The 20,600-nt window shown below is 46.1% G+C and overlaps 1 protein-coding gene across 1 annotated transcript in view; it reads left to right on the plus strand.

Moving 5' to 3' along the window:
- Positions 1-18,705, plus strand: part of LOC140723243 (uncharacterized) — a 61,510-nt gene extending 42,805 nt beyond the window's left edge. The window contains exon 8 of the mRNA XM_073037856.1: positions 16,896-18,705. Coding sequence (XP_072893957.1) covers positions 16,896-18,005 — 1,110 coding nt within the window. The 3' untranslated portion in view covers positions 18,006-18,705. The remainder of the gene's footprint in view (positions 1-16,895) is intronic.
- Positions 18,706-20,600: the final 1,895 nt, after the last annotated feature.

A 20,600-nucleotide genomic window follows, 5' to 3' on the forward strand; every position in this document is an offset into this window, starting at 1 on the left:
AAGGAGCGGTGGATTGATGGCGATGTACATGTTAACTTGTTAGACTATGTTTTAAAGTTCAAAAATAAACTACACCAATTCTGTAGCCCAGCAAGACAAAACTTAAAGATTTCTCAAAACAAAATGAAGTGTTGGTTTGATAAGCAGGGTTGCGAAAGAAAATACCGGGTGGGGGATAAGGTGCTTGCCTTATGTTGACGAATTCACTTCAGGTGAAATTCAATAGACCGTATGAAATAGTCTCTCAATTTAATGATGTGAATTATGTTATTACAACACACGACCGAAGTAAACTAACACAGCTGGTACACATGAATATGATAAAGCCTTATTTTGACAATCAGGCACCATCTGTATGTGTTGTTGTCAAAATATATGAATCTGGCAACCCTGAGAATGAAACAATTGACTCGTCTGAGACTTTTCACAAGCCAAACATGGTCCCAGTTAGACTAATGAACTCCATTGTTCCAGAAAATATTGATCTGCAGCCAAAGCAACAACAACAGCTGAAGAAATTAATTCTGAAGTTTAAAGATTTATTTCCCGATGTTCCCAAGCAAACCACGGTCTCAGTACATGACGCAGATATTGGTCAAGCCAAACTGATTAAACAACACCCATATCGCATGAACGTAGAAAATGTAAATTGGCTGAGCAATTGTTGAAAGTGTTGAAACAAAATCAGTAGGTCTTAGAGGAACTGATTATGGGAAGGTAAATGCAGTAACAAAAACAGATGCCTATTCGATCGCTAGGATAGATGATTGCATCGATAAGGTTGGAATAGCTAATTTCTTACAAAGATTAATCTGTTGACGGGGTATTGGTGTGTTCCATTGACGGACAGAGGTAGAGAAATTTCTGCATTTGTGACACCATCTGGGTTGTATGAATACAATGTTTTGCCTTTTGGAAAGAAAAATGCTCCAGGAACATTCCAGAGAAAGATTGATTTTGAAATTCGAGGGTTAGAACACACAGATGTCTATATTGATGACTTAGTCACAGGGAGTGACACTTGGGAAGAGCATATCTCTGCAGTAGAAAAGTTGTTTGGCAGGCTTTCCAAGGCCAGCCTTACAGTTAACTTGGCTAAGAGTGAATTTGGCCATGCCACTGTGACCTGTCTTGGCTATGTTGTAGGTCAATGCAAGTTGGCTCCTGTTCGGGCAAAAGTTCAGGCAATTTCTCAAGTTCCTATTCTGACTGCTAAGAAGGCTCTTAGAAGGTTTCTGGGAATGAATGGATATTACCGTAAGTTCTGTAAGAAATTTGCTGCTGTCGCTCTTCCTCTGACTAATCTCCTGAAGAAGGGTGAAATGTTTGTTTGGACTGAACCTTGTCAGGAGGCATTTGATCGATTGAAAGTTATTATTTGAGATTAGGCCAATCAATGTAGTATTCTCAGCAAATTTAATTAGCAGATTGGAGCTGTGGGTGGCAACACGAGTCACGGGTGCACAGAAAGTAAATGACAGGGCAAAACAGACAAACCTATGGGTTGTGTGTCCTGAGGGTCAGTGAGACAGAGGAGATGGAGCCCACTGTTACCACCTGCCGGCGATCTGACAGGAAGTCCAGGATCCAGCTGCACAAAGCAGGGTGAAGGCCGAGGTCTCAGAGCTCCTTGTCGATACTTCATGCCTTTGTATGGCTACTGCTCTGCCCATGACTGCAAGGAACTGCAGAGAACTTTGGAGAGCAGAGAACATCAGAGAAACAAGCCTCCACTCCATGGACTCTCCCTACACTTCCCCTCCCTCGGAAAAGCAGGCCATGTACACAAAGAACCTCATAACCTGGACATTCTTGCTGCAAATCCGCTCCCACATTGGCAGAGAGATACAAAAGCCTTAAAGGTGTACCTGATGTACCACCAGGCTGAAGAATGACTTCCTGTCTGTGGTTATAAGCCAAATGAATGATAAAATGGACTCGGCCTCACAATGTAACTTGATGTGACCCTGCACCATATGTATATCTGCACTGCACTTTCTCTGCAGCATAATGCTTTGTTACAGTTATTTTTCTGTTGTATATCAGCTCAATGTACTGTTGTAATGGATCGATCTTTGTGGATGGTACATCAGGCAAGATTTTCACTGTAGCTCAGTACGTGATGATAATAAACAAATTCCCCATTTTAACTGTGTGGAAATATTAGATAGACTGAGCTTCTGCTCCGGAACCACAGAAGGAAACTGAACTGTTGTCATTTCTGTGGAAAGCAAATATATGGAAAATGCTTCAATCTCACTTTACGATCTGCAGTAACTGGGATCAGGTGACCGGTGGTGGGTCGCCCATATCAATATCAGAATCAGGTTTAGTAGCACCGGAATATGCCATGAAATTCGTTGTCTCTGCGGTAGCAGTAGAACCTAATTCTTAACAAAAGATTTTAACAATTGTGATTTTAAATAAGTATATATAGTACAAAAATAGAAAAAATAAAAATGTAATAAAGTATTCTAATTGTGTAAAAGTAATAAACTATTTTAATTGTGTGGAACTATTTGTTCCGGATCCACTGCATTGTCTGAAGGGGACAAAGGTGAAGCTACACGTACACGTCGAGCAGTGACCCACAAATGCTGCAGATCTGCAGAAAAAAGTGAACAGGAAACGGGATCAGGTGACGGGTGGAGGGACTCCCTCCTGAACCGGTGACTCTGCTCCTCACCCCTCACACACTGCCCGACCCATCCGCCGCATTCCCCACATTATTCCATATTTACTCCAGATACATGTCTACTTTTCCACACCATATCTACACCGATCCCTTTCCCTCCACCCCCAGGTCACAGAGTCACGGGCTTGATTCCCATCCCCTTTTTTAGAGACTGGGATCCCTGATTCAAACGGTAAAGATGCTTTGCATTTCGATGTGTTCACCTCTCAGTCCTCGATTCTCCAAATGACATTTAGAGTTATCACATTTGATCTTTCTTCAGGTTATGACCCCACCTCTCCAGGGATCAGTCAGGTGAATCTTCATTGCACTCTCTATAACAAATACTCTCTAACCTCTTTGTTCATCCTCTATGAAATTAATTTCCATCTTCTGCAGCCCCGTGTTGCCCCAACCACTCACCTCCCACCCCTGTCACTATTTCCACCTTCCCACCTCCCCCCTCACCTGGATCCACCACTCACTCCCCAGCTCTTGCCCCATCCCCACCCCTCACCTCTTTTCTGACTATTTCCCGTCCACTCTCAGTCCAGACGGAGGGTCTCGGCCCGAAATGTTGAAGATCCATTTCCCTCCACAGATGCTGTCCGACCCATTGAGTTCCTCCGGCAGTTTGTTATTTGGTCTGAAAAACCCGTGTTAGTATGGGGAGCGGGATTTTACACCATATTGCAGGGTTAGGGTTAGGGTTAATGTACTTTTCGGTGAGACAAGAACATTAATCACGGGTTTCATCACTGAATCCAGTGTTGTGGGATGTAAAGTCCCCTGTTATGTGTCTGGCTGTACCGTGTTGTTGGTGGAGTGGGTAGCGTGGTGTTTGTCTCGATTCGGGTCTCAACACCAGAATTGCCAGTGGGGTCCACACACAGTGTATTAGTCAACAGAAAACCTCCCGTCCCTGCAGTCTTTGACTCCTGGTAAACTCAACACCCTGACAATGTAGATCATAGATACCCCTTCCTCTCAGAGTCAGGGGATCACTCAGACAGCTAATCGCTGTGAGGAATTATATTTATTGATCATTAAAGTTCACGCAGATTCGTTTGGACGGATTTGATGTGGAGTTCGGGGTGTCCCAGTGAAAGGGCCGGACGGCCGAATTCTCTCTGTTGTCCAATCATCGTTCCAGGTGAGGCGACACTTCACCTGTGAATCTTCCGGGGTCGCCTATTGTGTCGGCTGCTCCCGATGCGGCCGCCTCCACACTAGTGATACCGGCTCCTCCGTAGTTGTATCGGGTAGGAATGTTTTTAACGGGTGTCGATATTTTTCTACCCTTTTGTGCGGGAGGGGTGGGTTTTGGAGGTTGATGATCGGGATGCCGTCTTTTTGATGCGGAGGGGGGAGGGAGTTTTTTTTTTCTCTCTGAACGATGTTCATGCTTTCTTTGTTTCGTGGTTCTCTGGAGAAGAAAAAATGGCATTATTTATGAATACCTGCTTTGATAATAAATTAACTTTTGAACTATACACTCCGAGCGGGACTTCCCGGTGTCCAAACATTTCAATTCCGATTCCCATTCCCGTTCCGACGTGTCATCCCATCCCTTGCCAAGATGAGGCCACCCTCAGGGTGCAGGATCAGCAACTTATATTCCGTCTGGGTGCCCCCACCCAACCTGATGGTATGAATATCGATTTCCCCTTCCGGTGAACAAATTTACCTCACACCCCTCCCTCCCACTCCCTCTCATCCTCTCTGTCTTTGTGTGTCCTCTCACCTGCTTATCACTTCACTCTGGGTCCACTGCTCCATCCCTTTCTCAATATATTGAAGTGTACCTGTGAGTGTCGATACTCAAAATATCCTCACACGTCAGGTGTTACATGGTTCGACCTTTATACATGCTCTTTAGTGTTTAAATATATAAAAAGTTAAAGAAGCTTGAATCTTTACATAAATTATTATCGCAACTATACGAATAGAAAATATTGTATTTTGGAAGTGACAAATGTTAACGGGAGGAGAGCAACCATCTGGGAGATTTGGAAATGCATTTCATCTCGTTCATTGCCTCACTAAAGTACTCTTTTTCCTATCAACACAAAGAGAAAAAGAGCCTCTTTTCAATCAACTGCAGTTGGTGGAGCGAGGCCAAGGATTTAATCAGCCACTAATTATATGAAATGACGTAAAACTAGCTTGTAGCCTAGAATTTTTTTTTCCATTTGGCTTCCAAAACAAAACTAAATTTATCCAGGTGTAGAAGAGGATTTTGGATGATTACCTTGAATATTTCATCAAAATCAGGCCGAAGATGAGCGAGCAGTGAATTTTTCTTTCATTATTTTCGACGCTTAAACGTAGGTTTCGATGTTCATTCCGTGCTTAATATAGCTCCTTCCTGGTATCCAATGGTACAAATTGGAAAGAGCGGAAGAATGCTCACATTTGTGTACAGGTATTTCCCAGCTTCCTTGGACAACGGGTCGAGTGAGAAGGAATTTCACAAATACCTAAATTAAAAACAGTCACAGCTCCAGGATTTCACCAAAAACGATCAAATATCCTAATGTTATGAGTGGTATTTTTCCCCACCAGCCAACACCCCCGCTTCCGTAAAATTCCCTCTATTTAATATCCGGGGTTGTTAAATTCCGTGCTTGTTTATTTTGACTTTTTTACAGAGGTGTCGGAGCGGCGCTCCGGTGAGCTCTGGTAGCACTGCACCCCTGAATGTATGAGACAGTACAGTGTTAAATGCAAAACCCTGAACAGTGTCGATGATCAGAGGGATCTTAGACTCCAAGTTCATCGCTCCCTGAAAGAGACTGCACAGATTGATCGGGTGGTTAAGAAGGCAAATGGCATGGTTGTCTTTATTAGTTGAAGGACTGAGTTCAAAACTCATGAAGTTGTGTTGCAGCTTTGAAAAACTAGTTAGATCACATCTGGAGTGTTTCATACAGTTCTGGTCGCCCCCATTCTCGGAAGGATCTCGGGGCTTTGGAGAGGGCGCAGAAGAGGTTTACCAGGACACTGCCTGGATTAGAGAGCATGAGCTATAACGGGAGGCAGGACAAACTTGTGTTGTTTTCTCCAGAGCGGCACAGGCTGGGGTGAGGCTGGATGGACGTTGATCAGATTACGAGAGGAATAGATAGAGTGGACAGAGGGTATGTTTTTTCCTGGGGGTTTGAAATGTCTGACACATTTAAGGTGAGAGGAGATGTGAGGCGCATCTGTTTATTTCCACAGAATGCTGGGAAGCTGGAGTCTATGCCTGGGGTGTTATACCCCACCGGTCACGTGATCCCATTTGCCCCTCCCATTTAACCGCAGATGTAACGATCTCTTTGTGCATGTTCACAATCTCCAGGTGGGTGGTCACGCATCCTCCATGTTGTTTTGGGAAATCTGATGTCGGCCACTGAGTCCCGTTAACTTCCCCCGAACTCGCCTCGCTTCCTGAGGCTCCTCACATTTGTCCTGGAGCTTTATGGCGGTTGTGTCTTCTCCCGGACTGGGGTGGGTGAGAAAGGAGAACGTCCCAGGTTGTGGGGATCTTTGATTTCACTGCCTGCTTTACCGATGGACTGGGAAGTCTAGGGGGGAGAGTGGTTTCTGTGATCTGCTGATCTGGATCTAAAGGTCTTACCAGTTCCTCGCAGTCACGGGCAGAGTAGTTACCATGCAAAGCGTGAAGTGTCCGGATGGGAAACTTTCTATGGTGTGTTGATAAAAATCTGGTGAGGGTCAAAGTATATATGGCAAAGTTCTTGTTGTTTTTGCTAATTCTGACATTCTAGAATTTTTTTGTACAGTAGTATGTACTATTCATTCAGTACCTATGTGTTGCTGGAGGACCATCCGTGATTGTCCTTGATCCCTTCTCCCACCTGGTTCCATCTTCTCATCTTGTTCAACCTCTGTCCAGTCTCCTCACACCCCCCCCCCCCCAACCCCGCTTCAGTGATTTACATCAACCATCTGGGTCATCCTCAGTCCGCCTTGTATCTCACCTCCTCAATGTTATATATCAGCAAACTTTCCTCCAACCCTTGTCTTCATTGTGACGTGTTCTTTTGTACCTTTGGCCTCGCTGAGTCATTTCCAGGATCGGTTATTGTTAGCTGGAATGCTGAAGGGTCATCAGGTACCAGTTCTGTTGTGCATTGGTGTGGAGGTGCTAGTTTATGAACAGTGACGGGCTGACACACTGCAGCATTTTACTGGCAGCAAAGAGTACTGGGAGAGTTGGTGCTTGGGCTCTAATCCTGTGATCGGCATTCCAGGCAAATGGAACTGTTGGTGGTTTGGCTTTGACTTTGGTTAGTGCTTCTACAGCTGGACATTGGTTGTGGTGAAATCCTAGATTGCACTACCCAGTATGAGATGTGGGGACGATGCGTGAGACTCTCAGGGTCGGTGAGTGGCAGATTCAGCTGTGTGAGTCTGTGAGGTTGGGTCCTGGGAGATCACGGTTTTTGATCCAGGTAAAGTGGACCCAGGGATTGAGCTGTTTGGGCTTGTGAGGTGTTGATCGGGTATTTCTGGTTTGGGATCAGATGTTTGTTTCTGGAGTTCCTTTGGAAGCAATGACTGCCAATCTGAGGAGAGGATGAGTTCCCATTCCATCCTCACAGGGAGAGGCTGTGAATAAATGGGCTGTTCCGTGTTTACAACAGTAGAAATAGACCCTGAGTTTGGTGTTCAAACTGTGTTTGGAAATCCCCCCCCCCCCCCACTGTCACACAGTGGAAATCAGGCAGCTGTGCTGGAGATCTGCACTAAAAACTGAAAATGTTTCAAGTCATTCTGATGAAATGTTATTAATTGAATTGTATTGTAAGCTGTTCCTTACCTGCTGAGTGTTTCTGGTAATTCCAGTTTCTTTTTATTTCTTGGTTTATATTTCATGAAATAGACCTGTTTTAACCTGGAAATGAAAATGGCTGTGATAGTTTGTAGGCCTCCGTTAGAGTCTCTGCAAGTCTCCCCTCTCCACACCACTGATGTTGCCCAAGGGAAGGGCATTAGGACCCATACAGCTTGGCACCGGTGTCGTCGCTCATGGACACACACGCAGCCTCTGCCAAGGCTCGAACTAGCAACCTTAAGATCACTAGACCAATGCCTTAACCACTTGGCCACGCGCCAGCACATGTGATAGTAGAACAGTAAAGAAAGCACAACGTTTCCCTGTCAATTATCCTGGTACCAATTTGTCTGTTATTCCTGGAAATGTGTTCAGTACAGTTGTTGCTAACAAGATTTACATAAGTAATCTCAGGAATGATCGGTGGGGCATTTGATGGTTCTGGGCCTGTGTTCGATGGAGTTCAGAGGGACGGTGGGGGTGGTGGGGGGATGTATGGTTAAGTAAACCTACTGAATGCTGAAAAGCCTGGATACAGTGGACATGGAGAGGATGTTTCCATTAGACAGGGAGTCTGTGATCTGACAGCACAGTCTCAGAATAAAGATGCTTCCCCTTAAAAGTCAGATGAGAAAAATTTTTTGGCCAAAAGATGTCTGATCTGTGGAATTTGTTGCCACAGAGGTTGGTTGAGGCTGCCATTTGGGTATATTTATGACAGATTAATATATTCATGATTGCTAAGTAGCTTCAGGGTTACAGGAGGAAGACAGGAATATGGTGTTGGAATAAAAATCAGCCGTGGTTGAATGGTGGGGCAGACCAGATGGATCGAATCACCTAATTCTGTTCCTGTATCTTATGTCTTACCATGATTGAATGATGACTCCTTCTTATCCCATATCATTCTGTGACGTGTGAGGGACAATAAAAGATTGTTCACTGAGATCATTAAATCTGCCTTCAGTGTTTAAATTTCAGTGAGTTTTGTTCTTAGTAACATTAAGCAGAAATGTTTAGTTCTCCTTTTCATTATTAATGTGCTTCATTGTCTCTCTGGTTAAAGTTAGACCTGTGATGAGAGATTTATTTGAAGAAAAACCCCAACTGGAGGCAAACGACGACTGAAGTCGAGGGAACAGCAACAAGTCAACCAGCCCGAGGACTGAGAGCACCAACTGGAGAGAACCCATCTGACTCAGGGTTTCCATTGATTCAGTCAGGAGAAAGTTTGGTGAGTCTCATTTACTCAAACACTGGTCCTTTAGACATTACATACCTGTACAAAGGAAGGTAGGAAATAGTTGGGAGTGAGACAGAATGTGCCCAGAAGAACCAGTTATGCCTCTGTCAGACTCAGTTGCAATCACTCCAGGTCTGGTAATGTGCTTCCAGCAGCCCAGCCCTTTGAAACCACTCCCATTCCCTCACAGTTGTCACTCAGTTCAAGATCCTGCATCCTCTGATGTAGCTTTTGGTCAGTTCTGAGTGGGGAGACGGAAGGAGAGGGGAGTGTTTATGCTGACTGTCTTTCAAAAACAGTATTTATTTGAACTTGCTGCAAACTCTCTACCCATACCCTGTACTTTCTCAACCAGATTATTGACATAGATGACAAGTAGCAATGGGTGTAACCTCAGGGAACGTCACTAAGCACGGGACTCGAGTCCAAGAAACAGCCTCTCACCATCACCCAGTGCCTCCTACCACCCAGCCATTCCCAGACCCTGGGGCTCTGTAACAAACTCAATGTTAACAGGAAGATTAGTCAGTAATTAAGATGAAGAGAGAATTGTGGCCTCCTGAAAGGACACGCGAGCTGAACTGTCTGATTCATTGGACCAGATCCACCCTCGTTGACAATGTAATTTACCCCTTGCCCATCCACCCAGGTCATGTTACTTCCGATAACCCACAGTACCCCAACCACCCTCCGTCCCCCCAGTGGCCCCACACCCTTCTGAGCATTCACCCCACACCGACACATGGACAGGCCCCCTTCACCCACATCCACCCTCCCAGCTTGGGGAACCAGAGCAAACTGATCCCGCAATCTCAACTCAGTGGAAAACTAAAACCAGGGATGCAAGACTGGAGAGCCCGGAGCCTCCAGCTGTCCGGCTCGGTCCCGGCCCTTTCCCACTGCAACCCGTCCTCGATTTTCAAAAACCCAAGATTAACCCCTTTCTCACTGCCAACTGAACAGGAGAAACACCCGCATCAGCTGGGGTTGAGCTGCAGTTCGGCAAGTTGCAGTTGGTCCCCATATGTGTTAAAACTCCCCGCTGTCGGATATGGAGACCAGAATCATACGCGGTAAAACCATATAACAATTACAGCACGGAAACAGGCCATCTCGGCCCTTCTAGTCTGTGCCGAACGCTTACTCTCACCTAGTCCCACTTACCTGCACTCAGCCCATAACCCTCCATTCCTTTCCTGTACATATACCTATCCAATTCTTTAAAAATGACAAAATCGAACCTGCCTCTACCACTTCCACTGGAAGCTCGTTCCACACAGTTACCACTCTGAGTAAAGAAGTTACCCCTCATGTTACCCCTAAACTTTTGCCCCTTAACTCTCAACTCATGTCCTCTTGTTTGAATCTCCCCTACACTCAAAGGAAAAAGCCTATCCACATCAACTTTATCAATCCCCACATAATTTTAAATACCTCTATCAAGTCCCACCTCAACCTTCTATGCTCCAAAGAATAAAGACCTAACTTGTTCAACCTTTCTGTGTAACTTAGGTGCTGAAACCCAGGCAACATTCTAGTAAATCTTCTCTGTACTCTGTTGACATCTTTCCTATAATTCGGTGACCAGAACTGTATACAATACTCCAAATCTGGCCTCACCAATGCCTTGTACAATTTTAACGTTACATCCCAACTCCTATACTCAATGCTCTGATTTATAAAGGTCAGCATACCAAAAGCTTTCTTCACCACCACAGGAGATTCCACCTTCAGGGAAATATGCACCATTATTCCTAGATTTCCTCACACTGTCTACAAGCTTTCTCTATTTCTGAACTAACCTCCTCTCTCCTAGTCTCTTCAATTTGATCCCCCCCCCCCCCAATTCATTCTAGTTTGAAGTATCCCCAGTAGCCTTCGCAGATCTCCCCACTAGGATATTGGTCCACCTCGGTTTCAAGAGCAACCCGTCCTTTTTGTACAGGTCACACCTGCCCCAAAAGAGGTCCCAATGATCCAGAAACTTGAATCCCTGCCCCCTGCTCCAATCCCTCAGCTACGCATTTATCCTCCACCTCATTCCATTACTACTGTCACTGTCACGTGGCACAGGCAGTAATCCCGAGATTACTACCTTTGCGGACCTTCTTCTCAACTCCCTTCCTAACTCCATATATTCTCCTTTCAGGACCTCTTCCCTTTTCCTACCTATGTCATTGGTACCTATATGTACCACGATCTCTGGCTCCTCACCCTCCCACTTCAGGATATCATGGACGTGATCAGAAACATCCAGGACCTTGGCACCAGGGAGGCAAACTACCATCCGGGTCTCCTGACTGCATACACAGAATCGCCTATTTGACTCCCTAACTATTGAGTCCCCTATTACTACTGCCTTCCTCTTCTTTTCCCTACCCTTCTGAGTTACAGGGCCGGACTCTGTGCCGGAGGCACGGCCGCTGTTGTTTCCCCCAGGTAGGCTGCCCCCCCTCAACAGTACTCAAACAGGAGTACTTATTTTCAAGGGGTACAGCCACAGGGGTACTCTCTAATACCTTACTCTTCCCCTTCTCCCTCCTAATCATGACCCACCTGTCTGCCTCCCATGGCCCCGGTGTGACCACCTGCCTGTAACTCCTCTCCATCACCTCCTCACTCTCCCTGACCAGACGAAGGTCATCGAGCTGCATCTCCAGTTCCCTAACTCGGTCCCTAAGGAACTGCAGCTTGGCGCACCTGGCGCAGATGTGAACGTCCGGGAAGCTAGGAGACTCCAGGACCTCCCACATCCGACACCGAGAACAGCAAGCTGCCCTCACACTCATAATTCCCAGCATGGAACCGTAATCCCACTGTGGATTTGTTCGGTGACTTGTGAACATACATGATTAATGACCCTGCAACTGGGGACTGAATAAATAGTTAGGCTAACAATTCTAATCATACACACCATCTCCTTGCCTTTCTTGCTTCCTCACCGCCTCTTTCCCTCCCCCTTCCCTCTTCTCTGTCCCACTCAGTTACACTGCTACTCGACCAGTCTCCCACTCTCTTTCGTCCCTTTCCTCGTGCTCTCCTTTTTTGCCATTCTCTCTACTCCTCTAGTAACAAATCGTACTCCTCTCTCGTCTCTCTTTATCTCCTCACTCTCTCATACCTCTCTTCATTTCTCTCACACTCTCTCCCCTCTATCCATGTTTCTCTTACTCTTCCATTCTCTCTCCCATCCCACAATCCCTATCCCTACCCTATCACCCGCCACCTCACTCTCAATCTGTCACCCTGTCTTCTCCTCTCCATCTCTTCCTCTCTCACGCACCTCAATCAAACTTGTCTCTCTCACTCACTCACCTCCGCCACTCTGTAACCGCCTCCATTTCCAGCTCTCAACCTCTCTATCTCTCTCTCTACATCCCACCCTCCCCCCTTTCTCAAACACTCTCCCTGCTGCCTCCTGTATCCCACATTGTCTTCCCCTCTTTCTCACCCTCTAAATCTACCAATCACCCCACGCGTTCTCCCTCTTCGCTCCCTGTCAGTCCCACTCCTCCTCCTCCTCCTCCCCCTCTCTCCCGTCACACCCTGCGCTCTCCACCCCATCCCATACAGTGGTATGCAAACGGCTGGGCACCACTGGTCAAACTTTCTGTTACTGTGAATAGTTAAGTGAGTAGAAGGTGAACTGGTCTCCAAAAGTCATAAAATTAAAGACAAAACATTCTTTTCAACATTTTAAGCAAGATTAGTGTATTATTAAAAACACAAAATGCTGGCAGAACTCAGCAGGCCAGACAGCATCTATGGGAGGAGGTTGTGACAACGTTCCGGGCTGAAACCCTTCATGAGGAGTTTAGTGTATTATTTCTGTTTTGTACAATTTTAGAGTGGGAAAAAAAAGGAAAGGAGCACCATGGAAAAGTTTGGGCAGCCCAAGAGATTTGAGCTCTCAGTTAAATTTTATCAAGGTCTTAGACCTGAATTAGCTTATTAGGACAATGGCTTGTTCACAGTCGTCGTTAGGACAGGCCAGGTTATGCAAAACGCAAAGCTTTATAAATACCCTGACTCCTCAAACCTTGTCCCAACAATCAGCAGCCATGGGCTCCTCTAAGCAGCTGCCTAGCACTCTGAAAGTTAAAATAATTGATGCCCACATAGCAGGAGAAGGCTATAAGAAGATAGCAAAGTGTTTTCAGGTAGCCGTTTCCTCAGTTTGTAATGTAATTAAGAAATAGCAGTTAACAGGAATGGTGGAGGTCAAGTTGATGTCTGGAAGACCAAGAAAACTTTCCAAGGGAACTACTTGTAGGATTGCTAGAAAGGCAAATCAAAACCCCCATTTGACTGTAAAAAAAATATTCAGGAAGATTTAGCAGCCTCTGGAGTGGTGGTGCACTGTTCTACTGTGCAGCGACACCTGCACAAATATGACCTTCATGGAAGAGTCATCAGAAGAAAACCTTTCCTGCATCCCCACCACAAAATTCAGTGTCAGAGGTTTTTCTGACATTGAGGGAGAGGTTGTTTTCTTGACACCAGACAGATGTTCAGGGCTCAGATAGAGTCAGCATCAAATGCTTGAGCACGGTGCGATGAATGTGTTGAGCTGTAGAAATCACGATGCAAGAAGCATCGTAGGAAAGCCAGATGAGCCCAGGGCATGGAATTATGATATCGTAGGCATTACTGGGAATTGGTTGCACCCAACAGTCTGAGGGATTCAGAGGAACAAATTTGTAGAGAGTTCACAGACTACACCAAGAAACAATTGTTGATATAGTAAGTGATTTTAACTTTCCATATATTGACTGGGACTCCCATACTGTAAAAGGACTAGATGGGGTCGAGTTTGTCAAATGAGCCTTAATCAGTACGTAAAACATCCGGCGTAGAAGTGTGCAATAAGCTGTTGGGAAATGACAGAAATTAGTGAATGGGAACACTTTGTGTCTAGTGATCATAATGCCATGAGATTCCAAGTAAGTACGGAAAAACAGAGGTCTGGACCTCTCGAGATTCTAAATTGGAGAAAGATCAATTTTTATGGTATTTGCAAGGATTTGACAAGGGTGGATTGGGACAGGCTGTTTTCTGGCAAAGGAGTACTTGGTAAGTGGGGGTTCTTCAGAAGTGAAATTTTGAGGGTGTAGAGTTTGTATGTGCCTACCAAAATAAAAGTTGAAAGGTAACTGGTGCAGGGAACCTTTGTTTTCAAGAGGTAGCAAGGCCCCGGATATTTTGTTCCTCCAAATTCCTCAGGCTGTTGGGTGCTCCCAAGACACATTAATGACTACAATATCATATTTCCACACCCTGAACTCATCTGACTTTCTTTAGTTGTCTTCTGTTGGTTTCGAAAAGCTTCCCAATGTTTTTTGCTCTATTATTTGCCCTCCCTTTGGCTTTTATGTTGGCTTTGGCTTCTCATTTCATGATTGTGTCCTCCTGCCTTTCCAATGCTCCACTTCTTTGGGATGTGTCTATCACTCAGCTCCCAAGTTGCTTCCAGAAACTCCAGCCATTGCTGCTCTGTCGTCACTCCTACCAGATTCCCCTTCCAGTCAGGTTTGGCCAGCTTCTCTGTCACAGAAACATGGAGAAGATCAGAACAGAAACATGCCCCCTCTGTATGATCAGAATGGTAATCTATACGGGACACAAAATAGATGGGGGAGGTTTTAAATAGCAGTTTTGCATCCATTTTTACTCAGGAGATGGACACAGAGTCGATAGAGGTGAGGCAAAGCAGCATCAACTTCAAAGACCCTGGACAGATTAGAGAGGTGGAGGTTTTTGCTGCCTTAAGACAAATTAGCATGGATCAATCCCCAGGGCCTGACAAGTTGTTCCCTGGGACCCTGCGGAAGACAAGTGCAGAAATTGTCGGGGTCCAAGCAGAGATATTGAAATCATCCTTAGTGACAGGTGAGGTACTGGAGGATTGGAGGACAACTGATGTTGTTCTGCTGTTCGAGAAGGGCTCTAAGGAGAAACAGGAAAATGTTATGTTACTGAGCTTGACATCAGTTGCGGGAAAGTTATTAGAACATATGTGCAGGAACCGGATATATAAGTACTTGGATCGATGTGGACTGATTAAGGATAGACAGCATGGCTTTGTGCATGGTAGGTCATGTCTAACCAGTCTCTTGAGGAAGTTATCAGGGAAGTGGATGAAGGCAAGGCAGTGGATGTTGTCTACATGGACTTTAGCAAGGCACTTGACAAAGTCTCATATGGCAGGTTGGTCAAGAAGGTTCAGTCACTCAGCATTCAAGACGAGATAGTAAATTGGATGAGACACTGTCTTTGGGAGAAGCCAGAGTGTGGTAGCAGATGATTGCCTCTCTGACTGGAGGCCTGTAACTAGTGGTGAGCCACAGGGATCAGTGCTGGATCTGTTGTTGTTTCTCATCTATATCAGTAATCTGGATGATAAGATGGTTAGGTATCAGCAAATTTGTGGATGAAACCGAGACTGGGGATTCAGCGGACTGCGAGAAGACTATCATGGCTTGCAGTGCAAACTGGACCAGGTGGAAATATGGCTTGAGAAATGGAAAATGGAATTCAATGCAGACAAGTGCGAGGTGTTGCATGTTGGTGGGACCTACCAGGGTGGGTCTTACACAGTGACTGGTCGGACATGGAGGAGTGTTGTTAAAGAATGGGATCTGGGAATACAGGTCTATATTTCACTGAAAGTGGTGTCACAGTTCGATAGGGACAGAAAGAAAGATTTTGGCATATAGTCCTTCATAAACCAAAGCACTGAATGGTATGTTATGTTGACTTTGTACAAGACATTGGTGAGGCCTAATTTGGAGTATTTGCAGTTTTGGCCACCAACCTACAGGAAAGATGTAAAGATTTTGAAAGAATTCAGAGAAAATTCACAGGTCAGGAGGACTTGGGTTATAAGGAGAGATTGAACAGGCCAGGACTTTATTCCTTGGAATGTAGAAGACTGAGGGGAGATTTGATGGAGGTATACTACAATTATGAGGTTTATAGATAGGGTAAATGCAAGCTGGCTTTTACCACTGAGATGGGGTGGGACTACAACCAGAGGCCATGGGTTAAGGGTGAAAGGTGAAACATTCAGGGGAACATGAGGGGAAACATCTGCCGGGTGAGTTTCCAAAGTGATCACCAGCTCATAACCCAGCACGGAAGGAAAGCGTGCAGGGGAGCCAGCTGGATTCGAACTCAGGACCTTTCGTCCCGAAGTCTGGCACTGATGCCACTACGCCACCAGCCAGGTCAGGAGATATTGACATGGCATTGAAACTGTGGCACTTTAAATGAACATTACATAAAGGAAAACTTTAGCTGCACATCAACAAAGGCTATTTATGTGAGAGGGTTTCTGTTACTGTGGGGCCAGACACCCTTTCAGCTCAGTGGGAAGAGGGAATAATTCAAATGGACAGAGTCAAACAGAGCCAAGTCACAGATTGGAGATGGCATAAGTGCCCCATTCTTATAGAGCATCAGAGAGTTTGGGGGTCATTTCAGATACCAGCACTGTGCCCAGTTAGAAGGAGATTTCGTTCTCCAATGTGTTGAACTTCACTGTAACAGTGTGATGTCAGATCACACCTTGGCAACTCAAGTGATCTCATCTCAAATGTTGTCCTTCACCCACTGATTGATTTTTAAATCTTTTAACAGGTTAAAATCGACAAGGAATTTGTCTATGGGAATTCAAACACAACACACCAGTTGTGCTGTCTCTGACTAGATATTTAAGGAGCAAGGGATTCAATCAACCATCCTTCCTGCTCAGACTGTGGGGAGGGGTTCACTCGGTCATCTGACCAACTGGCACGTCCATCATTTTACACAGGGGAGAGACCGTTCACCTGCTCAGACAGTGGGAATGGATTCAGTCGGTAATCTCAACTGAAGGTACATCAGCAAGTTCACACTGGACAAGGCCATTCATCTGTTCTGTGTGTGGGAAGGGATTCAGTCGGTCATCCCACCTGTGGACACACCAGTCAGTTCACACTGGGCAGAGGCTGGTCATCTGCTGAATTTGTGGGGAAGCATTCACTCGGTCATCTGACCTAATGGCTAACCAGCGAGTTCACACTGAGGAGCAGCCGTTCACCTGCTCCGACTGTGGGAAGGGATTTACTCGGTCATCTTACCTACTGGTACACCAGCGAGTTCACACTGGAGAGAGGCCATTCACCTGCTCAGACTGTGAGAAGGGATTCACTCGGTCATCTGACCCACTGGCACACCAACGTGTTCACACTGGAGAGAGGCCATTCACCTGCTCAGACTGTGGGAAGGGATTCACTCAGTCATCTTACCTACTGGTACACCAGCGAATTCACACTGGAGAGAGGCCATTCACCTGCTCAGACTGTGAGAAGGGATTCACTCGGTCATCTGACCTACTGGCACACCAACGTGTTCACACTGGAGAGAGGCCATTCACCTGCTCAGACTGTGGGAAGGGATTCAGTCAGTTATCTGCACTGAAGGTACATCAGCGAGTTCACACTGGAGAGAGGCCGTTCACCTGCTCAGACTGTGGGATGGGATTTACTCAGTCATCTCACCTACTGAGACACCAGTCAGTTCACACTGGGAAGAGGCCATTCACCTGCTCAGATTGTGGGAAGAGATTCACTTCGTCATCTCAACTGAAGATACATCAGCGAGTTCACACTGGGGAGAGGCCATTCACCTGCTCAGAATGTGGGAAAGGATTCGCTCAGTCATCCACACTGAAGGTACATCAACGTGTTCACACTGAGGTGTGGCCATTCACCTGCTCAGAATGTGGGAAGGGATTCACTCGATCATCCAACCTACAGAGTCACCAACACGTTCACACTGGGGAGAGCCCATTCACCTGCTCAGACTGTGGCAAAGGATTCAGTAATTCATCCACCCTACAGAGACATCTGCGAGTTCACACTGGGGAGAAGCCATTCACCTGCTCGAACTGTGGGAAGGGATTCACTCAATTATTTGATCTACAAAATCACCAGCGAGTTCACACTGGGGAGAGGCCGTTCACCTGCTCGAACTGTGGGAAGGGATTCACTCAGTTATCCACCCTACACAGTCACCAACGAGTTCACACTAGGGAGAGGCCATTCATCTGCTCAGTCTGTGGAAAGGGATTCACACAGTTATCCAGCCTACACAGGCACCAACTAATTCACACTGGGGAGAAGCCATTCACCTGCTCAGAATGTAGGAAGGGATTCAGAGATTCATCCGCCCTACGCAGACACCAGCGAATTCACACTGGGTAGAGGCCGATCACCTGCTCAGTCTTTGGGAAGAGATTCTCTCGGCTACCTCCACCAAATGTGCATGATTGTCAAGTCAAACTTGAGTTTCAGGAAGGTATTAAGAAAGAGCAAGAATTCACTGGCAGAGAGGACGGAACCTGCTGCCTGAGGGTGGTTTCTGCCCAGAACATTTGGGCAGAACCCGCAGCGTCACAGTGACAGTCCAAGAGCAGCGTCACAGGGGCAGCCAGGAGCAGCGTCACAACCCGCGGTAAGTTGCCGAACTTTAAATAATTGTTGAGACTGTTTCAGGGAAAGGAGCACTGCTGTCACTGTGTTTGGGTTAACTCCGCCATCGGGATCATCGCACACAGGTACTTCTGGAAAACGGCGCGAGGCTTAAGAAGAGCTCGTGAACCTTCAAGAGAGTTCACCCAGTTTGGAACCATAACGGTCCAGTAGAGAAACGGAGGTGCAGGTCCGAAATCGTCTCCGAAGTCCGAGAGGTAGCCAGTTTCTCACCTGATCCTAATCCTAATGCTACTGCCACTGCCTTCTGACTAATGCCTTATGACTATCCTTGACTAGACTAATGACTGACTTACCGCTGATTATTTATGACTACAGACTAATAATTACCAACTGCCACACTTGCGAAAATAAAAATAAAAAAGAAAAAAGAAGGAAAGTTGTTTGGTCATTGAGTGGAATCCCGTTAAAACCTTCGGGTAGGCGTATTCAGTCCCTTTCAAGTGGGGAAGCTGCACATGGGAGCAAGAACTCCGACTTGACAGTGAAAAACTGGTTGACAGTGAAAATACTGCTTGACAAAACTGTTTGACCAGGAAACAGAAATCTGGGAGCTTTGAGCTGGAACAGCAAGAGCAATAACCTGGAGTCCTGAAGAAGGAAGGAAATCAAGTTCAGATAAAACAACATCAAAGCATCACTAAAAAGTTGTACTCTCACCTGTGAACAGCCTGCAGAGGGAATCAAACATGGCTGAGCAAGCTATTGGGAAATCAGTTGAGCAACTCAAGCTGTAGAGAATGACAGCAAAAAGATTGTTTTCTCATCTGGCCAACAGCATCACCAGGACCTATGAAGACATGTCTGAAGAGGAGCTCAGAGTGAGTTACAATAAACTCACAATGGAAGCCGAGAGAGTCATGGAAGCCAATGATGATGTGGAGGCCGGACTCACTGCAGAACGGGAGGCGGAGCTGAAAGTAGCTGTGTCAACTGAACAGCAAAAAGCCGACCTGGCAAAGACGGCAAATGAGTGTGAGTTGAAACTAAAGGAAATCAGAAGGCTGATCCAGGAGACTCTTTGGACCAACTTTGGAAATGTTGAGTTGCTCACAGCACTACAAGCAGCAGAGGATGAATGTGAAGACGTCGCTGCTGTACATCCCGATGGCCACCAGGAGGCGTATGTCTTCATGCTTAACCACCTGCAAGGACTGGTAATGACAGCAAAGGAGTTGGGAACGATGGATCCCGCCAGGGGATCGGAAGCACCTTCAGAGTCGCCTAAAGGGGCTCGAACTCAACGTCCCCAAATTGGTTTCCAAGAAGGCCCACTTCATACAGGCAAGGAGAAAGGAGAATGCTGAAAGACTAACACCGACGGCGTTGGGCTTTTCCTCCAATTTTCCCACGCCAGCCATCAGACTGAAACCGACGTCCCTTCCCAAGTTTACTGGCAGCAGACGTGATTTTCACAGGTGGAGAAAGGACTGGGAAGCACTCCAGAGGCAGGGAGAGCCGGTTCAAGAGAGGTGAAAAAGGTTCAACTGCTGGACAGTCTTGACGACAAAGTCAGAAGAGACCTTCGCCTCAATACTTATAAAACTGCAGATGACATCTTCCGTGTTCTAGAAAACCACTATGGAAATCGAGCGTGGAAATCGGAAGTGGGATAGTATTGGCGCAGCATGCGAGCCAAAATATGGGGGTTGCGGCTGCGGAAACTGCCAGCCGGGCGGCAAAGGAATGACTCTTGCTGAAGAGAGGGAACTTGTATACAAATTCATATAAAATCAAAGCAATAGTGATAAGGGAGAAAGAAAGGCACGAACATTGACTTCTCTAACTTCCGTTAATGCTCCTCCTCCCCTTCTTACCCCATCCCTGACATATTTAGTTGCCCATCACTCTGCCTGTTCTCCATCTCTCTCTGGTGCTCCCCTCCCCCTTTCTTCCTCCTTAGGCCTCCTGTCCAATGATCCTTTCCCTTCTCCAGTTCTGTATCACTTTTGCCAATCACCTTTCCAGCTTTCAGCTTCACTCACCCCCTCCGGTCCTCTCCTACTATTTTGCATTTCCCCCTCCCCCTCCTACTTTCAAATCTCTTAGTATCTTTCCTTTCTGTTAGTCCTGACGAAGGGTCTCGGCCTGAGACATCGACAGTGCTTCTCCCTATAGATGCTGCCTGGCCTGCTGTGTTCCACCAACATTGTGTGTGTTGTTGTTTGAATTTCCAGCATCTGCAGATTTCCTCGTGTTTGCACAATATACGAAGGATACTTCACATTATGGATCATATATACAAAAAAATAAAATCAAAGCAATAGTGATAAGCGTGTACGCTGAAAAGGCATTTGATTCGGTTAA

The sequence above is a fragment of the Hemitrygon akajei genome, unplaced genomic scaffold (assembly GCF_048418815.1).
Source record: "Hemitrygon akajei unplaced genomic scaffold, sHemAka1.3 Scf000105, whole genome shotgun sequence".
NCBI lineage: Eukaryota > Metazoa > Chordata > Chondrichthyes > Myliobatiformes > Dasyatidae > Hemitrygon > Hemitrygon akajei.